This window comes from Sus scrofa, chromosome 14, assembly GCF_000003025.6.
Source record: "Sus scrofa isolate TJ Tabasco breed Duroc chromosome 14, Sscrofa11.1, whole genome shotgun sequence".
In the NCBI taxonomy this organism is placed as follows: domain Eukaryota; kingdom Metazoa; phylum Chordata; class Mammalia; order Artiodactyla; family Suidae; genus Sus; species Sus scrofa.
Genome location: NC_010456.5, coordinates 74693386 through 74715408, shown reverse-complemented (window position 1 = coordinate 74715408; position 22023 = coordinate 74693386). Strand labels below are relative to the sequence as shown.

Here is a 22023-nt window from a genome sequence, read left to right as displayed (position 1 = left end):
TCCCTTCCCCCTTGGCAGATCCCCCTGCAGGGCTTCTGTCCTCCTCGGGTCCCCAGCCATGGGTCAGTCACTTACCCTGGGCTGCTGCCTCCTCCTCCTCCTCCTCTTCCTACTCTCGCTCCCTGTCCCCGAGGCTGGGGAGCGAGGATGGGGAGAGGGTGGCTGCATTCAGTCTGCAAAGGCTGGGCCACAGCCTTGGCCTGGGCCCCACGGGATGGAAAGGGTGGTGGGGGTGCAGTGGGTATGGAGGTAGGCGATGGGGTGAAGCAGAGAAGAGATGAGGTGGGAAGTGACAGAGAAACAGAGCTCAAACCTGCGGGCCTGCCAGCCATGAGGAAAAGAGAAGAGGGTTAACATCAGTTAGTTCAGGGTGCAGAGGAGACGGAGCTGAATAGGGCACAGGGGACGGAAGGGCTGAGAGCTGACCCGGCGGGCAGTGTGGGAGGGACAGGGTGGATGGGAGGAGGCAAGGGGCAGGAAGCCAGGGAAGCAAGAGGGAGCCCAGTTGGAAAGGAGCACTCAGGGGGCTGAGGCTCTGGCAAGAAGAAAGGAAAGAGAAGGTGAGCGAGAGAGGTGGGAGAGCATGAGGAAGAGGGGCAGAGAAGACACTGGAAAGAAAAATAGAAAGAAGAGAGTCAGTTAGAGGGAGGGAGAACAGAAAAAAGTGATCGAGGCAACAATATGGCATAAAGTTGGGCAGGGGCTCAGAGCAGCTCTCCACGGTCCTGGGAAACCACTAGAGGGGGGATTTTGCCAACGTGACACATGACTCAGCTATCTAATTCCTCCCAGTGGCTCAAGGTTTTCCTGTCTTCTTTTTTCCTTTGGGCCTCAGAGGCATATTGAGGTAATCACAATCTTTGGTTCCCTGCATGCTATGGTCACTGGCACTGTTCTTGTTTTACGTATGTATCTACTCCCTTTTATTCTCATTCTCCTCTCCTCTTCCCTTCTCTCCCCTGGGCAATCACTGTAATGTATGAAAATCTTTTCTTTTCTTTCCTTTTTACAGCTGCACCTGCAGCATACGGAAGTTCCTGGGCTAGGGGTTGAATTGGAGCCTACACCACAGCCACAGCAACACAGGATCTGAGTCACACCTGCAACCTACACCACGGCTTGTGGCAATACCAGATCCTTAACCCACTGAGCAAGGCCAGGGATGGCACCCACATCCTCATGGATACCGTGTTGGGTTCTTAACCCACTGAGCCACAATGGGAATTCCTAAAGTATATTTTTTATTTGAACGTGTTCCTGAAAACCATGTATTGTTTTTGAGCTATGTATTTTACATGTACGCAATGGGACTGTGGTATATGTAACCCATTCTATTTCTTATTCTTTTCAGTAAGTACTTGTTTTTAAGGTCCCCCCAATGTTTCTCTGAGTCTAATCTATTGCTTCTAACAGCTGTCTGGTAGCCCATGGTGGGTAACCATCAGATTTTATTCTTTAATCTCCAAGGGATGGAGACCTTGCCTCCAAGCTCCTGTCACCAATAATATGGCAGTGAACATCCTCATCTGGTCCCATTATCCACCTGAGAATTTCCTTGGAATATATACCCAGGAGCAGAATTGTGGGTCATGGGGTATGAATGTACTTTGTTCTGAATTGCTATCTAGATATTGGAAATAGCCAAAATTCTTATGTACTGTATGAAGGTTCTGATGTCCCAACATTGTCACCAGTGCTCAATATTGTCCAGCACTCTAATATATGCTAATCATATACAGAAAAGCAACATCTCATTGTAGTTTTACTATGCATTTCTTTGAATAACAATGATGTTTAGGAGTTCCCATCATGGCTCAGTGGAAACGAATCCGACTAGTACCCATGAGGACGCAGGTTTGATCCCTGGCCTCGTTCAATGGATTAAGGATCTAGCATTGCCATGAGCTGTGGTGTAGGTCACAGAAGCAGCTCGGATCTGGCGTTGCTGTGGCTGTGGTGTAGGCTGGCAGCTGCAGCTCTGATTCAGCCCCTAGCCTGGAAACCTCCATATGCTGGTGTGGCCCCAAAACAAACAAACAATGATGTTTAGTATTTTGTCATAGCCATGCTAGTTTTTCTGCTACTCCTCTGGACCTTCCAAGAAGTACACCGGTATAGGTTCCATGTCCAAGAAGCAAAGCCACTGAACTTTTGGAAAAATACAAAAAAAAAAAAAAAAAAAAAAAAAATCGAACTTCAATAAGCTGCATAAATCATTAAAGAGAAATCACGGTTCCCTTTGTTTTGTGACAATGTAAGCAAATCATTAAGAGTACACACACATATACATATATGATATGGAAATATATGTATATAAAAAACACACATAAAATCTGCAATTTAAATGGCCCAGATACATATGAAGAAAGCATTCAATCCCCCAGTTATTAAAGAAATGCATATTAAAACAAGGTGCCATTTTCCTATAAAATTACAAACATGAAAACTGTGTAATATTTAATGCTGGCATGAGTGTGGTGAGATGGGAAATCTCAACAATACTGTAGTGCAAAAGAATCAGAGGGGGAGCTGGTCAAGGGAGAAGAGAAGGGAGAGAAGGAAGGAGCCAGGGGAGAGATGGCACAGAGAGGGAAGGATGTAGTGTCAATAGGGGGGCTAAGAGAGGAGGAAGGAGCAGCTGCGGGAAAGGGAGGAGCAGAGCCAAGAGGCCAGAAGGGAGGCAAAGGGAGAAAGCATAGAACCAGGAGCAGGGAGCGGGGAGTCAGGAGGAGGGCTGGAGGCGGGCAGGCCCTCATACCTGTGTTGATATTCACAGCGAAGGCGTCTTCCTGGTCGGGCACCAGACGGTCAGTGTCATCCTTGGCCACTATACCAATGATGTGGTACTCCAGCTTAGGGTTGAGGTCACGGTCAATGGCAGTGACGTTGGCAATGACAGTGCCTGGCTCGGCTGACTCCAGCACGCTCACTGTCTGGATGGGGTTGAGGAACTCGGGGCGGGAGTCATTGATGTCGTCGATAAGGACAGTGATGACGGCTGTGCCCGAGAGGGGGACAGTACCCCGGTCGGTGGCCACCACTGTCAGCCTATAGGATTCCTGCTCCTCCCTGTCGATGGTGGCATTGCTGACGCGGATGACCCCGGTGATGGGGTGGATGAGAAAGCGGTCCTGAGCCCCGGCTTCTATTCGGTAGATCAGTTCTCCATTGAGGCCGCTGTCCTCATCTGTGGCTGTGACCTGAAGGACTGAGAATCCTGTGGCGGGGGAGGGGGGGAAATGGGGAGCAGCTGAGCACAGTGGCCTCTTCTAAAAACATCACCCCAGGATACTTTTTTGGGTGGTTCACAAGGGCCACTTTCCACCATAGCCTTGCCAGTATCTATCTTTTTTGTTGTTAAACATATAAAGTGTACTTTGTTTTAAAATTAATTAGTTAGTTAATTAATTTCTGCTTTTGGGGGCTGCACCCGAAGCATAGGGAGGTTTCCAGGCTAGGGGTGGAACTGGAGCTACAGCTGCCAGCCTACACCACAGCCACCGCAACACCAGATCCAAGCTGCATCTGTGACCTACACCACAGCTCACAGCAATGCTGGATGGTTAACCCACTGAGCTGGGCCAGGGATTGAACCCACATCCTCATGGATACCAGTCAGGGTCATTTCAACTGAGCCACAATAGGAATTCCTAATCTTTTATGTATTTTTCATGTTTGTAAGAGTCTAAATGATATTTAATAATTTAATGATTAGTTATATTTTCTATTCTGCAAAGTGTCAGCTTTTGTCCTTTGCCCATTTTTCTGTCAATTTATACAAATTATGTAATTATGATAACTTGTGACTAATATCTTTTTTTTCAGTTTGTTGTTTGCCTTTTGATTTTGGTTGTAATTATCTGATGTAAAGAGGTTTAAATTAATATTCAAATTTAATATTTTTCCTTTCTAAAGTTCTTCCGTTTTGGAGTTCCCGTTGTGGCTCAGTGGTAACGAATTTGACTAGTATCTATGAGGATGCGGGTTCGATCCCTGGCCCTGCTCAGTGGGGTGAGCATCTGGTGTTGCTGTGAGCTGTAGTGTAGGTTGCAGACATGGTTCAGATCCCACATTACTGTGCCTCTGGTGTAGGACAGCAGCCGTAGCTCCAATCTGACCCCTAGCCTGGGAACCTCCATATGCTGTGGATGAGGCCCTAAAAAAAAAAAAAGTTCTTCTGTTTCTTATACGCTTAGAACTTTTTTTTTCTTTTTTGCCTCACCCGTGACGTGAGGAAGTTTCTGGGCCACAGCATGACAACATCAAGTCCTTAACCGCTAGGCTATCAGGAAACTCCAGAACCTTCTTATCCTGAAATCAGATAACTATTCACCTAAAGCATCTTCTTTTATTTTTTAATGTTTCTGTTCTTATATCTTTTCTTTAGAATGTCTTTGGATTTCATTTAGGGGTCTGATATGGGGTGAGGATCTACACTAAATATGAACAAAAAATTGTTTTGCACACTAAACAATCAGTTTTCACGATTGTTTATGTGATTATGTGACAAACTGTTTCCTTTGTCATATAATAGTACATGCTTTAATAGTATTTCTGGGCTGCTTTGTCCCAGAGTCTTATGCTCATTCATGGGTTTTTATTTATGTATTTTTATTTATTTATTTAGCTTTTTAGGGCTGTGCCTGTGGCACATGGAAGTTCCCAGGCCAGGGGGCGAATCGGAGCCGCGGCTGCTGGCCTACACCGCAGCCACAGCAACGTGGAATTTGAGCTGCATCTGCGACCTACACCACAGCTCAAGGCAAGATGCCGGATCCCCAGGCAGGGGATTGAACAAGGCCAGGGATCGAGCCCGCAACCTCATGAATCCTAGTTGGGTTCGTTAACCACTGAGCCATGAAGGGAACTCCCCATGTGTGTTTTTAAATGCTATAGTTTGGTAATAATGTTATAATATCTGGTAAGACAAATCTTGCTTTATTATACTTATTTTTCAAAATATTCTTACTATTCCAGATGACTTTAGAACCAAATTCATCCCCCAAAGCATATTTGATTTTGATGAGAATCACATTAATCCTATTTTGACTTTAAGACAGTCAATCTTTTCATCCAGGAACATGGATAGAACATATCTTAAGGAATTCCTGTTGTGGCACAGTGGAAATGAATCCGACTAGTATTCATGAGGATGAGGGTTCAATCCTTGGCCTCGCTCAGTGGGTGGGAGATCTGGCGTTGCTGTGAGCTGTGGTGTAGGTTGCAGAGAGATTCAGATCCCGAGTTGCTGTGGCTGTGGTGTAGGACAGCAGCTGTAGCTCCAATTAGACACCTAGCTTGAGAACCTCCATATGCCATGTATGCCATGTGTCTGCCCTCCCCCCCAAAAAGAACATATCTTAATAATTTCATTTTGCAGACAAGACATCGTAGATCCAAGAAGGGAAGTGAGGGAGCCTCTGGGTCTCCTGATTCCCTCTCCAATGTCCTCTCCGCCCACTGGCTGCTCATCCTTCTGCCCACTGGAAGGGAATTCTCCCTCCAACCTGTGAGGCTCCAATCCCCATGGACCATTGGCCAGTTCCCGCCTGGGGGCCGAGGCCTGGGGCCTGCCCCTGCATACCTGGTGGGCAGTTCTCCAGCAGGTGGACAGTGAGGGCAGCAGGGCTAAAGGTGGGCCAGTTGTCATTGTCGTCCAGGATGGTGACGAGCAGGTCGGCTGTGCCGTTGAGCAGCCCAATGTCCTCAGCCAGCAGCAGCAGCTCCAGGACGGGGGGTGAGAAGGCCTCCCGGTCAATGATGACACCTGACCTCACTGTCACCATGCCTGGCACCCAACATCACCAGCCAGGGAGATGCAAAGGAAAAGGGATGCAGTGGGGAGACAGGGTAAGAGCCAACCAGGAGGGGATAGAGAAAGACAAAGCAGGATGGGGAAAGAGATGAAAAAGGGGCAGAGAAAGCAACATGACTTTCTGCACCAAAGGCTCAACAACCAGTGTTTAGGGAGGTCACCTAGGTGCCACTGTGCCATGACTGTCCCCTCCCCAGGTACTCTCTGCAGTTCTCCAGAATCCCACCTGCAATGAGTGACCCGAGCTGGAGGACTGATCCACTCTGTTGAGAGAGGTGTTAGTATATCCCTCCTCGTCACCTGTCACCACATCGGCCAGGCCCAGATTGATACAATATAGTCTCTGGGGAACTTTGGGACTAGTTTGAGGACAGACCATTGGCTTCTTCTGGCAGACTAGGGGCCTGATCCGCTGGGCTGGGCAAGGGGAGATGGAAGGAGTGGGTTCGCAGGGGTCACTGCCAAGGCTAGGAGTTTATGCGTTAGCCGGTCCCTTCTGCGGTCCCCAAGCCTCTTCCTGGTTCTTCCCACCTGGCCCCTGGGTGGTCTAATTCAGCTGTAAGATGGGGGCTGTGGGGAATAGGGCCTTCCTGGAAAGCCTGCATCCAGCCCAAAGGAGGCCCTAGATCGAGCAGTGGGGTCACTCCCACCCTTGCAGGAACTCGGAGCCAGGCGAGGAGTGCTGGGCTGGCACAGAGGCCTCACCGGTGCTGTTGTTGATGTCAAAGAGCCGGCTCTGGGCCCCCAGCAGCTGGTAGGTCACCACGGCGTAGACATCCAGGTCCGCATCCAGGGCCAGGATGGGCCCGTTGAGCACCGTCAGGGGGGTCCCTGGGCCAGGGAGAGAGGGGTCACAGCAGGGCCAACCCAGTCCCCCGCCCGCCCCTCCCCGACCCCGTCCCGGTGAGCCATGGCTGACGATGGATGAGAGGGAGGGAGGGAGGTGAGGTGGACGGGGTGGGGAGACCCTGGGCCGGGCTGCGGCAGCCTTGGCAGACTGACGCAGATGCCTGGGGAGCGGCCTCAAAGCCCTGCTGGGGAGAAAACACAACAGCGGTGAGCAAGCCCCTCTGGCCCGCCTGGAGCACGCCTGCCTTCCCAGCAGCCTTTGAGGCTGGCCGCTCCGCGGGAGGGTCTGGGGGCTCCCTGATGTTCCCCTCCCTGAGTGTGGCCCTGTCTAGGTATGCATACCCAGCCCAGTGTGTCTACACCTGCATGTATACAACACTCTAACAGCTGTCTGACCAAACATGGCTAGGAACCCATGTGTGTGTGCACTCAGTGTTCACACGGCTAGAACAGCATCATAACTCAATAGCAATCGCAGGCCTGGGAGCCCCCTGGTTGTGCATTCGTCTGCCTCTGCAGGTGGCCATATCTGCACATGGAGTGCATCACGCGGGCACCCTTGCACCTTTGAGTGTCTGTGCACACGTGTAAGCCCACACATATACCTTACATGCACTGGCATGTGTGAGAGCGTATACACCGGCAGGTTTAAGGTTCAAATTCCTGCAGGGAAGACGCCCAGCCAGAGACAAGGAATATCTCAGCTCAGTGCCTTCTGACTTAGATTCCAAGCTGCAGGGGCTGGGGAGGCTGGAGGAGGAGTGGGGTGGCCCCTACGAGGCCTGGCAGCACTGGCCCACCAGCCTTTCAGGGCTATGCCCCTTTCTCCCCCCAACACCCTTCTGCACTTGCCAGGTCTATATTTAGCCACGTGATGAGGCTGCCCCCCCGCCCCCGCCAGGCCTCAGCTGAGCCCCCATCAGACACAAGGGAGGCCCTCGGGCAGCTGGGACGCAGGCGGTGCCTGGTGGCAGCAGGGTTTCCCAGGCGGGCCCAGCACCTACCAGCAGGAGAGTTCTCCATCACCTCCGCCTGGTAGGTGCTCTCAGTAAAGAGGGGGTGGTTGTCGTTCTCATCCGTGAGAAAGATCAGCAATAAGTCAAAATCCTGTGGGGGACACGATGGCAGAACAGGTCGTGGGCCATGTTTCAGCAAAGCACTGCAGTGGGAGGAGGACTGGGGTGGGGGTGGGGGTGTGGATCCAATCAGAGAGAGAGATTAAAAAAAGCCCACACCACAGGTCCCAAGACCTGGGTTTAGGACTCCACCGGGCTAGCAGCTCACAGGGTGGCCTTGGGCTAATCTTTTCCCCCATCTGGGCCTCAGTTTTCCAACCTGCCAAATGGAGATCTTAACTCCTTCCCAGAGGAGGTACAAAGCTCACAGGTGACCCATGTAAATGGTATTCAAACACATTCCATCTCATGATAAGGAAGGACTTCCGCGAGGAAGATGAGCCTTAGTTTCCATGCCCTCCAGAATTCATCTGAACTCTCACCCAGGGCTGCACGTCAGGCCTTGCACAAACCACGGTCACGGTCCCTATCTCTTGGAACCTCCCAGGGCCTCGGGTGCTTTTCCATTGCAAGGGGGGAGGAGAAGGCCCAGAGTTGGGGGTGGGGGTGGGGGGGGTGACCAGTCAAAGCTGCATGGCAAGTTAGCAGCAGAGGGGGGATGGACGTCCAAGCTTCCTGATGCCTGCCATTCAAGGCTGCTGCTTTCCAGGATGACCCAGCCCCCCCTGAAAGCACTGGACAGGAGGGGGAATGAGGGCGGGAGAGAAAAGGAGGAGGTAGGACGTGAGAGAAGGGAGGAAGCAGAGGAGCACGCCAGCAGCCCAGGGGGATCCCCAGTCTGAAGTCTCCTCCGCCTGTGCAGATGCAGAAGCCGAGGCCCAGTACAGGCTGAGCCATGCAACCAGTCAGAAGCAGAGCTGAGATGAGCCACACCCTAGGATTCTAGGCCAGGGCTCCGCCCTGGACTGCATGGTCTGGGGAGAGAGGGCTGCCCCCAACCCTGAAATGGACTGTTTGGTTTGCAAACCCCACTTCCTTTTACTAAAGAGAGCCAACTTTTTGGCTTTTGGGCAGATAGTCATCTCAAAATGCAATCCTTTCAGAATCCCAGAGTATGAGCTTGTGAGCGTAGGTACCAACAGCTCCCCACCCCGACACCATTGGGCACACTTGTTGTGTGCTCCAGTATCAGTAGTTTGGGGAAAAAGATGATAGGTGGTATTAACTGAGTGTTTGCCATGTGTCAGGTACTGTGCTGAGGAGTTTACAGATACTGGCTCCTTCAAGTCCTCTCCATGACTTTGGGGTAGGCGTGTCTTCCTTTTGCAGAAGAGAAAATAGAGGCTGGGAGACACTGACTTGCCAAGGCCACACACCCACTGACAGGTAGAAGTGGGATATGAACCCAGCACTTGCTCACTCCAAAGCCTGTGCATCTAACCTCTGGGCCATGCCACGTGGGGACATCCAGCCCCAGCCCTGCTCCCCACCCCGCCCTCCAGCCTCACCCTCCTGGCTATGCGCGGATTCTCCGGGTTGTCCTTCACGGAAATGGTCAGCTTGTACTCCGGGATCCGCTCACGGTCCAGGGGCCGGTTCACAGTGACGATCCCTGTCTGGGATGTAGAGGCTGGTGAGCCGAGCAGTGACTTGTCCCCCATGTTGGGCTTTGGCCCACAGAGGCCCAAAGGCTCCGCCTGCAGGAGTGGTTGGGATGATCTCCCTGAATCATCAAAGAGATGGTCTAGAAGGCCAAAGCAGCTCAGCAGGTCTTGCCAGGACAAGGGTGACCAACCAATGCACAGGTCTTGCTGCTTTAAAGGGACGGTCCCTCTGAGGACCCCATGGTGTCAGCGGCCGGTAACACTCCAAGAGGTCACCTCAGAACCTCTCCATGCATCTTGGTACAAACCAAGTGGTACTGAGGTGGTGCCCATCTCTGCATATGACAGACCTTGGAGTGACAAGGACGCCAGAGGTGGCTCACCTAGGCATTCAAGATGCCATGCTTCCCACAGAGCCCCTCAGGTCCCCACGGAGGGCAGAGACATGAGGAGGAAGTGGGACCAGTGGAAGCCCAGACAGCCAAGTACAAAAGCCCCTAGGGCTGGAGCCTCTTCTTTTAGAAAAAATCCCGGGGCTTCCCTGGGGTGGGTCCCAGCCCTACCGTGGCATTGATGGAGAAGGCCCGTTCCCGGTTGCCGGAAGTGATGTTGAAGGTGAGGAGGGCATTGCACCCACTGTCAGCGTCACTGGCCAGGATATGGGCGACGAAGCTGGAGACGGGGCTGTTCTCACTGATGCTAATATTCATGGGTAGGTTCAGCAGCACGGGGTCATTGTCATTGATGTCCAGCACCCGAATCCCCACCAGCATCTGGAGCATGTCATGGAGGAGGAGGAGGTGAAGGAGGAGGATAAGGAGACAAGGGGGCACAGGGGAGGCAGAGGACGAAGGAAAGGAAGAGAACGGGATGCTGGACACAGCGGTGGAGGACGAGGCAACAGGGGAGATGGAGCAGGAGAGCAAAGAGGTGGTGACTGAGGAAGGAAAGGTGCAGCTGGTCGCGGAGAAGAGAGAGGATGACAAAGACACGATAATAGAAATGCCGAGACGGAGTTCCCATCGTGGCTCAGTGGTTAACGAATCCAACTAGGAACACTGAGGTTGTGGGTTTGATCCCTGGCCTTTCTCAGTAGGTTAAGGATCCAGTGTTGCATGAGCTGTGGTATGGGTTGCAGATGCAGCTCAGATCCCACATTGCTGTGGCTCTGGGGTAGGCCGGCGGCTTCAGCTCTGATTAGACCCCTAGCCTGGGAACCTCCATATGCCGTAGGAGTGGCCCAAGAAATGGCAAAAAGACAAAAAAAAAAAAAAAAAAAAAAAAAAAGAAAAGAAAAAGAAAAAAAGAGAAAAGGCGAGAGGATGACAATAAGGACGAGAGGGAAGCAGAAAAGATAGAGGCAGAGGCAGGATGGAAATGAAGGAGTGACAGGTGCAGGGGCACTGCTGGCAGAGCAGGCTCCACAGGGAGCTCTGAGTGGCCGTGGCTGCCAGGCCCCAGGCCCAGCTGGTGCTCGCAGGGCTGTTAGGGTCACTGAGGGCCTGAGGCTGCCCTGGGCATGAGGGTGGCCGTGTCTACAGGAGTCTGTATGGAGGGTGCAGTGGGATGGGCCTGGCAGACTCACCGTGGAGCTGAGCGGGGGCAGCCCCCTGTCCCGAGCACAGATGGTCAGGTTGTAGAAGGCAATGGTCTCCCGGTCCAGCTCCACGTCCTTCCGGACCCGCAGCACCCCCTCCACGGGAGAGATGACAAACTCCCCTGGGTGCCGCCCAGGAGAGGCTCGAGTTAGCCGGAATGGCCAAGAGCGGCCTCTCCCTGCTTCCTCTGCAGGACCTTACGTGCCAGGGTGGGGGACAGCCAGGGCATGGTCCCCAGTTTTAGATCCTCCTGGAACCAAGGCTTGGGAGGTATGGGACATAGGGAAACAGATAACCGCTAGGGGTGCAAGCAAGCAGGGGCCCACTCATGCCCAGATGGAGAGGCCAGGCCAGGGAACCACGCTGGGTATGACGGTTATTTTGAAAAAGTGCGGGGTCCCCTTCTGTACAAACACCATCTTCTTTCTCACCACTATCGATCAGAAACCAGTCAATGAAGATGTCACAAACTTTGTAATGTGTGATCTTTTCCAGACCCCACATCTTGTAAAATAGGATCTTGGGGATACTGGTGTTCCTTACCCCAAGGGAACATGGGGGGAGGTCAGAGTGGGAGGGACTGAGGACAGGGGAACCCCTAACTGCCTCCCATTCAGCCCTGGTACTGAGCCAGCTGAAATTCAGCCAGGGTCCTTCTGGGTCTGTGGCCACCCCTTAGCCTCTAGTTGTCCCTCATTTCCTTGCACGGAGGTTGCTGAGGACCCTCAGCTGGCCCTCTGGCTTCAATCCTTGTCTTGGCCCAGCTGAGGGGCCAGATGTCTGAGAGCGTCTAGAGCAAGAACCTCTGATTCTTGGTCTCTGAACTGGAAGAGACCTCAGACACTATCTAGTATCCTTGGAAGAATGAAACGGGAAAGAAGGATGACGACTTGTTCAAACCACCTACCACACTGGACTGGACTCGAACCCCCTACAGAGTCTGGACTCGAACCCAGGGCTCTGCATCTCAGCCCACTGCATCCATGGGACTTAGCGCTCGGAGATGATCAGAGTGCGAGGGGTAAGGACAGGGAGGGGGTGGAGGGGAAGAGCAGAGGGACAGGGCGCCAGGGGAGCTGGTGGGGGCCCAGTTGGATAGGAGCACTCAGGATGGGCGAGGAAGGTGGGGAGAGGGTGAGAAAGTGGGGATCAGCCCCGTGTCCTCCCCCAGGAACTGGGACCAGGGAGACAGTTACTTCCTTCACTTTCTCTTTGGACACTTGGGGGAAAAAGGCTCAGAGTGGGGCACCGACTTGCTCACAGACACCCAGCATACAAAGGCGCGGCAAGGACAGAGGTCCAAGTTCCCCGACACTTTTTTCCCCCTTGTTCCTTCACCTCTTACCTCGCACCTCCCCACCCCCAGCCCCTAGGGCTCTGATTCACCAAAGGAGTCCCTCTGCAGCCCACCTGCAGCTGGGATTCCCCACCGGGCTCCAACCTGCTTAGAGTGGCGGAAGCTGCTTAAGGCAGGATTTCCTGAGCCTGATACGCCAAGGTCTCCAAAGAACTGGGGATTCCCTTTTGAGGGGTTTCCTGGCCCTGTCTCAGCCCCCGGCCACGTGCAAGTGGAGGGCCTGTTGCCATCTCTGCAAAGCCAGCCACCCCCATGAAGGAAGGGAAGAGGATCCGAAGGCTCAGGGGAGCAGGCTGAGTTGCTGGGAGTCAGGCCCAGGCTAGACCCCCGCGAGGTCAGCTCAGTGGGGGAAGTGAATAAGTCCAAGGCCCCCTCCCCCACTGCAAGGTACCCTCCTCAGCAGCTTGCCCCAGGGCCTGAACTCTCCACCACTCCATTCTGGGGACAGAGGCTTTCCATGCAGTCAGATCCAGCTCTGCATGCTGACTTTGCATGCCCTTGGGCATGTGACTGAATCTTGCCTTGATGTTCTCATCTGAAAAATGGGCTAATAAAGAGGTGCCATTGCAGGGTGGTGGGGCTGGTGCTGGGCAAGGCCCAGTTGCCTTTATGTGTGTGCGGGACCCACGGTAGCCCTTGGTATCTTTAGGGGGATCCTGAAGGGGAGCCCAGGCAGACCTGTGAAGGAGCTGGGGGCTTCCACAGAAGACGAGGATGTATGAAAGGGGTCCAAGGAGGGGACCTGACCAGAACGGGCAGCTGGAGGTTCCAAGAAGGCCGGGTGGGTGGGAGAAGACCAAGTGATATGGCTGCTTTCCCAGCTGTTCTTCGACTGCATGTCATCTCTCAGCTTAGAGGGGCTGGTAAGACCCTTGTCAGCCCTGACACCCGCCCCCCCCACACACACACACCAGCAGAAGCCCCCTCCAAGGTGGGAAGGTGACTGAAGCCAGATGGCTTGGAGCATATCCCTTCACCCCCGGAGTCGCTAAACCCGGCCCTCCATGGAAAACAGCCCTGATTTACAGGGTCTGTCAATTTTTCAGGTTATCAACATGGTGTCAGTGAACCCAGATGTGAGAAGAGAGGTGGGGAGTGGATGTTGTGACCAATGTAAGTGGCTACAGGACACCCTGCCTGGCCTTTGCCACTCTGTTCTAGAGTAGGGGCAGTGCTTGGTGATCCCTAAGTTATCTTTGGGCTCTGAAGGTCTAGTCTTCCTTCCTGGGGGCCAGGAGCCCCAGGCTGGATCAGCTTGGGGAAACTCCTGGCCCCACTCACCTCTCCAGGGACCTGCCTCTCTGCCTGCTCCCAGGAGGCCCCAAGTTCCTAGGCTGGCCCTGATCACATGTGCATTTAACCTGGCAGGTTCTGCTCATGACTCCTAAGGCCCATGGCAGTGAGCGGTCTGCAGTTTCCCAGGCACAGGTGTGAGCCCTGCACCCTGGAGCCGGGTGCAGAGAGGGCTCTCTCCTGGGAGGGGGTTTGACTGCCCACTCCGCACCTACCTGTCATGCAGGCTTTGACTTTCCTCCATGAAAGGACATAGCTGCTGTGTGTGTGACAACAGCAGAAGAGAAGGTCCCGTGTTCTGCTACTTGCAGAGCAGGAAGGCACAGGACTTTTGCAACACAAAAGGGTGACATGTCAGAACAGAGCAACCCACCACGAGCTCTGGACAGCAGGGGCTCCAAGTCTGGCCCTGCAGAAGTGGGTTGTTTTTGGGAGTTCCCAATATGGTGCAGTGGAAAAGGATCCGACTAGTATCCATGAGGACGCAGGTTCGATCCCTGGCCTCACTCAGTGGGTTAAGGACCCGGCATTGTTGTGAGCTGTGGTGTAGGCTGGCAGCTATAGCTCTGATTCGACCCCTAGCCTGGGAACTTCAATATGCTGCAGGTGCAGCCTTTAAAAAAAATTTTAAAAAGAAGTGGGTTTTTTTTTTTTTTTTTTAGACTCCTAATTGCAAATTCATCCCAGGTTGTACATTCTATCCTTGGACCTCTCCTGTCAGTTGCCTCTGTGCGCTTGCTCATCTCATGCCTCTAAATATCTCTAGGGTGACTACTCCTGGGTTGTAAATCCAAGCCCTATCTGACATCTCAAACTTCACCTCACCTTTCCTCCCACTTTTCCTGCTCCTTTCACAGCCTTCCCATCTGCTAACAGCACAGCTGCCCAGGACAAAACCTTGGGGTCATCCCTGGCTTTCCACATCCGATCAGTCGGCACATCTGCTGGCTCTGTCTTTGAAACACACCAGAGTTCTCACCATCTCCAGAGCCCTCTCCCTGGTCCCAGCTACAGCTGGTCCTGCCAGGTTTCCCTGCTCGCGTCTCTTAACCTCTACGACCTGTTCTGAGCTCAAGAACGGGAGTGGTCCTGTTGGAATCTAAGTCAGGTCATGTCCCTCCTGCGCTCAACGCCTTCCTGGGGTTCCCACGTCACTTGAAGAAAATCCAAGTCCTCACAATGTCCTGGTCCAACGACACCTGGCCCTGCTCCCTCTCAGGTCTCATCTCTTCCTCCTCTTCCCCTTGCTTGGCTTCATGCCAACCACAGAGCCTTTTTCCCTCCTCTGTGAACATGTCGGTATACTCCGACCCCAGGGCCTTTGCACTTGCCCCTTCTTCTGTATGTCATGTTCTTCCCTGAATGTCCACACGACCCACTCCTCACCTCCTTCAGGTCTTCACTCAAATTTCACCTCCTTGCACATGTCTTCCTTGAGCACTCTTTCTAAAATTGCAGCCTTCACCCTGGCACTCTCCATCCCCTGGCTTTATATTTCTCTGTAGCACTTAGCTCCTCCCAACAGACTAAGTCATCTGCTTAATGAGTTATGTTCATCGTCTATACCTTCCAGATGGAACATACATTCCATAAGGGCAGGCGTATGTGTCTGTTTTATACTATTCTGTATCCTTGGCATCTGGAATATGATTAGCAAATACGCTTGATAAATATTTATTGAGTGATCAATTAAAAAGGTTTGGATTTCCAGATTTTCTTTTAAAAATGCCAAGTCTTCTCTCTGGGCCTGCATTTCAACCTGACCACAGCTGGCAGGAACGGAGCTGCAGCTGCCACAGCTCCCACTACTCCCTCCTGTCTTGCTCAGACTCCCATGCTCCTGGCATGGACAGTCAGCCTTGAGTTTGGGATTCCTACTCTATGAAAATGCGTAAAAACTATCTTGAGAAATTTCTCTGGCCAGGCAGACCCTGCTCTTCAACTGGGAATAGCCAAGGTAGCTGTGCAGATGATTAAGGGGTGATGCTGAGATGTGTGGAGAAACGGGGACTCCTTGCATGTGTGCATCGGGCAGGGGGGTGGCGTTCCTGAAGGTCTGGAGCAAGGATGCTCGTCTTTCCCTTCCCTGGAGTCTTTGCTCGGGGCATGACACAGGTGTTTTTTATCAGATTCTCAAAAGAGGTTACCAGCCTCTGCGGCCACATTCAGAGTATTTTCATCATACTCCCGGGAGAAGATTATTTCCATCATCTTACTGATGGCAAAACAGGCCTGGAAGGGGCCAGATCACACAATGTGGGGCTAACCACTTCAAGACCGCCTTTCTCATCCTGCTCCTGAGGGGGGCGGGGGAGAAGCTCTCTGGGTCATGCCACCCCCACTGCCCAGCTCAGACTCCACTCACCCAGAGGGTCTCCATCCACGATGCTGTACTCCACCTGCCCATTGGGGCCTGAGTCCCGGTCGTGGGCCAGGAAGGTCCACACTCTCGGTCCTGGCTGGCCCTCGGTGACATCGAATGGCCCCTCGTAGTCTCGGGGGAAGGTGGGTACGTTGTCATTGATGTCATTCACGTTCACAAGCACCTGAGATGGTTGGCAAGCTTAGCTACGACTGTACCCCAGCCAGGCCTGTTCATTTGTAAACTGGGCCTGACAATTCGGCCTGTGGGCTAATGCAAGGATCAAACTGGATAATGGATGCGAGAGGGTCTTTTAAGCCATGCAAGTGGATAAGTTACTGTTATTGTTTCTCTTTATGGGCTAAATAATATTATTAATAGCAATGCCATGAAGTTCTATTTATTGCTGTATCACAGTCATTTTACCTGGTCTCATTTGCTCCTCCCACACCCTGCAACAGTTTTTATCAGCCCCCTTTCACAGAGGAGGAAAGTGAAGCTCAGAGAAGTTAAGTGACTTGCCCAGAGTCACACAGCTAAGGAGGTGATGATCAGGGACATGAATCTCTGTTGGTTTGACCAGAGTTTGTGCTCTTCGCATAAAAAGAAGGAAGGCAAGTTGCATGATCCATCTGACAGCTGCAGCCACACAGAGAGGTTCAGTAACCGCCTCAAAGTCACACAGTGAGTTTGGGTGAGTTACTGAGACCATGACAGGGCTCCTGGATTTAGGTGTTCTTCCTGGACCATCTTTTCCTATCCCGCTTCCCCACCTGAGTTTTCTTTGATCTGTCCTGCCCCGCCCCCACATTGGGGCTGTGGCCCACCCATCCGCCTACCGTGGTGGTGGAGGTGAGGCGATGGGACAAGACGGGGCACTGGTCCGTGGCAGTGACGAGCAGGGTGTAGCGGCCATGGCTGATCTCATAGTCCAGCTCCTTGACAGCACGGATGACGCCCTGCAGGATACGTAGAGGGGCCAAGGGTGGATCAATGGGTAGTGGGTCTGGGGCACCCTCTGACCGCACCCCCCTCCAACCAGGAGGTAGGTCCTGACATCCTGGCCATGAAAGGACGCCCCCGTTGTCCTCTAAACCAAGCCCCATCCAACCTCCTTTTCATCCTGCCGCACTGGCTGTCCCCCTAGTTTCCTCTCGGACCCATCTTTGCTCTGCCCCCACCCACATGATGTCACTGAGCTCCCCTCCAGTCCCTTTGGCCAGCTGACCCTCCTCCTGGACCCTGCCACCAGCTGCTGACCGTATGCCTGTTGATACGAAAGGTGTTGATGATGTTGCCTGCAACGATGGCATAGGTAACTGTGCCGTTAGGTCCCTCGTCCAGGTCTAGTGCCTGGATGGTGATGAGGCTGGCATTGATTGTGGCTGGGCCCTCATCCAGTAGGATCTCATAGTGGGGCTGCTGGAACATGGGTGCGTTATCGTTCTCGTCCACGATGGTCACGTACACATGGGTGGTGGCCTATGGAAAAGAGCATAATCAGCTTCCTTGGACAGTTGGCTAGACGGTTTGAGGTGGAGCCAGCTGGATGTATATGTAGGCTAAACTTAGTGTGATCCAACAGGGTGAAAAAAAGGGGGAGAAGGATGAGAGCAAGGGAAGCCACAGGCTGATAATCACAGAAGCTCCATCAGAAGCCAAGCTAGGTAACTGCTTAGGTCCAAGATGGCACTTGCACCACCACTTCTGTTCATTCCCATGGTAGACATAACTAATCAATCATAGCACCACTGAGGGCAGCTACAACTTCAAGATCCCTCTCAGCACACTGGTCTAATGATTAAAATTGGCATATGGGATGAATCCCAGTACATATCTTTGACTGGACCAAGGTATTACTGACCCTGGGCCTCCTTCCAGATCACAAAAGGCAAGAATGTGATGTACTCAGTCCACAATCTAAGCTCCACCCATTGCACAGGTAAATGGAAGAAATACCTATTTTCAGCATTTTTGAGAGGAAGGACATTGGGTTAGTGGCAAATGCATGGGCAGAATTTGTTGAGTTACAAAAGTAAAGCTCACAGCACATGACTTCACTGCGAGGACACTTTGAGCCTATGCTCTTCTGTGATTGGCCATTTTTGGCTGATTCTTGGTCCAATCAGGTAATATCTAGCCAATCAGAACTTAGCAAATAGCACTCAAGAACCAGTGAGAAATGGAGGAGAGGGAGTGGGGGCATTTCTCCCACACTATCTCCTTTCCTTGCTTTACTTCTGCCAGTGGATATGTTTTTCCTACTGGGTGGCCCCTCTTTCATGGCTCTGGCCCTCACTGGGCTCTAGTCACCGCACCACTTCTTCTTGTCCTGCTACATCCATGGGTATTAATGACTTCCCGCGATTTTTAGTCTACGGGTGCTTCACCAGCCCTCTGTAAACAATCCCTCCATTAAACTCTTCAGTTGAGCTCTGAATGTGCCATCTGTTTCCTGCCAGGACCTTGACTCATGTAAATTATAATTAGTGACCAATACAAAATAATAAGGTTATAACAACTTTGAAGACATCTGGGTAGAGACAATGTGACCAGGTCATTGCTAAGGGCAGGGAACAGAAAGCAGGTGGTGCAACAAGCTGGACACAAACAACTTGTGGGCACCTTTTCCTTGGGTCTGGCTGGCTCTGGAACCACCTGTGGAAGAATGGACAGGACACCTGAACCCAAGAAGACTATCACTGCCCCTGAGGAGGCCATGAGTCCCCTGAGCTGCAGCTCTGGATCTTGGGAGGAGGGGCATACTAGGTGGGTTGTCGAAACTGTTTCCAAAGCAGGCAGGGTTGGCAGCCTTGAGATGAGGCTCTGTGATCTTGGGCATGTCACAGCTCCCCCCTGTACGTTTTCTATCTATTAAAAAGGACCTGACTTGTTCTTCAACATCTTTTTTTTTAGGGCCATGGCATATGGAGGTTCCCAGGCTAGGGATCGAATCGGAGCTACAGCTGCTGGCCTACACCACAACCACAGCAACGAGGGATCCGAGCCGTGTCTGCGACCTACACCACAGCTCAGGGCTATGCCGGATCCTTAACCCACTGAGCGAGGCCAGGGATCAAACCCGCAACCTCATGGTTCCTAGTCAGATTCGTTTCTGCTGTGCCACGATGGGAACTCCTTAACATCCCTTTGGCTCAGACATTCTGAGTACCTGGTCTGCCATCATCAGTCTAAATCCCTCCATCAGGGAGGTATTCCTTTGGGCCTTAGAGTCCTTATGAATCTTTTTAAATAATAATCACACAGAGAGGGAAACTGCATTATTTTAACATTTCTCAAACTGTCCCACTGGAGTGGAGAGGGAAGTTGCACTGAGTCAGAGAACAGCCTCAAGCATTTGTCTTGAGAATGAGATATCTTTGAAATCTCTCAGATTATCTTTGAAAGCTCATATACATTTCACCATCTTCTCCATAATATATATGCATTAGTTTTCATTTAAAAATGGTGGTAGTAGCCCCAAATATTTGAGTAGAGATGACTGTCAAGGAAGGCCACTGCATTCTTGTGCTCTGCACAGTCCTAGATGCAGTTGTCAGCACTTACCACCTGCAAGAAGCCCAGCATCGCCTCCTCCTGGGCCCCCCTTCTACCAGCAGGAGCACATGAGTGCCACCCTAGAGAAAGGGGCTGAATTCCAGCCTCACCAACCAGGGTGGTGCTGACACCTCCTCCTTCCCAGACTCCTGGCAGTGGGTCTAACCATTGTGCAGGCTGCAGGTCTGGGAGTGCAGGGTTCTAATAGAACTGCCCCCACGGAGTCCCTTCTCTCTGAGGCCAGGTCTGAGCCTGGGAGGTAGAGGTGGTCTGACTTCCTCTGGCCTCTGGAGTGAGGAGGAAGCTGGTGACCCCAAGGCCCACTCAGCTGAGCCCCTCCTGCCTTGGCATTAGAGAAATGATGCTTGAGGTTTCTGGACCATGCCCACACCTTGGGCAATGCCTCGGTGTCTCACCCTGATGCAAGCTCTGGGAGGCTCAGTGGGAGGCAGCGCGGTGGGGAGGAAGGAAGTGGGAGTTGGGGGGTCAATGTGGGCCCAGCTCAGGTGTTCTCGCCCTCTGGGGAAGGGGCTGGCAGGGTAGTTGCTCCCCTCAATCTAACCCTAGGCTCTCCGCACCCACTTTTTAGGCCCTGGGGCAGAGGGCGTCCGGTTTCAAGGATGTGATGAGGGGAGGAAGAGCAGCTGCTCCAGGGTCTCATCCTCTGCCAGAGGATGGCCGGGGTGGGAAGAGGGCTCCGTACCCACTTGCTTTCAGTTGGCTTTGCATCTTCCCTGGGTGGTGGTAGAACTCACACTCTGCCAGCAGGAAGGGCACCCTGGGCTATCTCCCAAAGCAGGAGTCACAAGATCAGGATCATGACTAAGGACCTGGGTTATATCCTGGAAATCTCCGGGGCTCCCATCCCAGGAGGATTCCCTGGCCCCAGAGGGACTGGGCCTGTGCAAGTTCGTCTAGTGATAGTTTGATACCCACCCTCCCTCTGTTGAAGACTTTCCCGTCTTGGGAGTGAGGGCTGGGAGTTCTCAGAGAACCTCTGACTTGAGTCAGTCTATCCATGGGGCACCCAGAATTCTTGGCTCCCTTTGAGTCTCACTACCCTGATTCCTGACCCACAAGGACTCTGGCTATACTTTTCCCTTCAGCCTGGCTGTTGCCTGTGAGATCAAGATCCCTAATGGGTCAGCGAAGCCCTTGTAAGTGTCACCCAGCCTGGAGTAAACTGCGTCTAGTGGCTGTGCCCTACCTCTCCCCAGATCCCTGGCCCTAGCCATTGTTACCCCACCCCTTCTATTTGGGAAATCACTTATTCACTTACTCATCAATTTGGCCTATCAGATAAGAGTGTATTGGGAGTTCCCGTTGTGGCTCAGTGCTAAGAAATCCGACTAGTATCCATGAAGATGTGGGTTTGATCCCTGGCGTCGCTCAGTGGGTTAAGGATCCAGTGTTGCCATGAGCTGTGGTGTAGGTTGTAGACATGGCTAGGATCTGGTGTTGCTGTGACTGTGGCGTAGGCTGGCAGCTGTGGCTGAGATTTGACCCCTAGCCTGGGAACTTCCATATGCTGTGGGTGTGGCCCTAAAAAGCCAAAAAATAAAAATAAAATAAAATAAAAAAAATAAAAAAGAAGAGTGTATTAAACATCTCTCCTATGCCCAGTTTTGTGCCAGGGACTCAGAAATACAAGGGTGAGGCCCTGGTCCCCAAAAGCTCATAGTCTAGCTCAGGAGGGCAGAGGAGCCTGAGTGACAATAAGCTGGTTGGTATTCCTAGGCTTGGTGTGATAGGCAAAGGGAGTGTAGACTGGAGGGGGACCCTCAGGGGCCATTTGGGGTACTTTCTGAAGGGGGCGGGCTTGAGTTGAGAAATGAGAAGAACTTGGAGAAGAGACATCGTAGTGGTGCCAGTGCTGGGTGGGGTGCAAGAGCAGAGGACTAGAGGTGGTAGCATGTGAGGGTGTTCTGCAGACATTAGGGCACAGGGAGTGAGAAAGGCTGTAAGGTGGGAGGTGGGGCTGGGACCTGGGTGAGAGGTGCACTGATGATTTTCTGGGGGACTCACTTTCTGATGTTGTACACGCACACACGCACACACACACACACACACACGTATGTATGTTCCAATGTAGGCATGTGCCACACCTGCTATGTACTCCTGCACCTGTGCCATGTCTACATGTGTGCATGTGCTCAAGGGTGTTGCAGGGTCTGGAATTTACAGTCAAGGCTGGTACAACTCACCAAGTTCTTAACAAGTTAGATCCTTTCTTCGTTCCTTCCTTCCATCCATCCATCCACCCACCCATCCCACTACTGGGAGTGCCTACTGTATACCAGGACCTGGATCGGGCTGGAGAATGTCAGGTACAAGACCCTGCTGGTGGGTAAGGGTGGATGAAATCTATGATGATGACGTGTCATGCTAAGCTAGATGCTGATGTACTTCTCAGGTTTTGAAACAATACCAATTATCTGCAAAGAGGAATGGGGGAGAGAAGAAAAGTTTTGAAACTAGTTATGAAGTGGCCCTGACTCTCTGGGACAGTGTTTGGCTCCTCCACCTACAGGGCCAGTCCAGTGAGAGTCAACGGGAAGCCCCTCCCGCCGG

At 52.4% G+C, this 22023-nt stretch overlaps 1 protein-coding gene across 13 annotated transcripts in view; it reads right to left on the bottom strand.

Annotated features, from left to right (window-relative positions):
• CDH23 (cadherin related 23) overlaps positions 1-22023 on the bottom strand; it is a 467077-nt gene that overhangs the window by 19215 nt on the left and 425839 nt on the right. For 10 of the 13 annotated variants that reach the window (XR_002338421.1, XM_021072656.1, XM_021072657.1 and 7 more), the window contains 10 exons: positions 17155-17376; positions 16734-16853; positions 15898-16078; positions 10870-11003; positions 9848-10057; positions 9189-9296; positions 7669-7771; positions 6521-6646; positions 5585-5788; positions 2759-3217 (listed from right to left, as the gene is read on the bottom strand). Coding sequence is in view for 11 of the 13 variants with exons in the window: in XM_021072656.1 (XP_020928315.1) it covers positions 2759-3217; positions 5585-5788; positions 6521-6646; positions 7669-7771; positions 9189-9296; positions 9848-10057; positions 10870-11003; positions 15898-16078; positions 16734-16853; positions 17155-17376 (1867 nt within the window). In the remaining 2 variants the exon portion in view is untranslated. Of the gene's footprint in view, positions 1-75; positions 509-2758; positions 3218-5584; positions 5789-6520; positions 6647-7668; positions 7772-9188; positions 9297-9847; positions 10058-10869; positions 11004-15897; positions 16079-16733; positions 16854-17154; positions 17377-21742; positions 21888-22023 lie in introns of those variants that run through there. The other 3 variants (XM_021072661.1, XM_013983303.2, XM_013983306.2) reach the window with 2 other exon arrangements.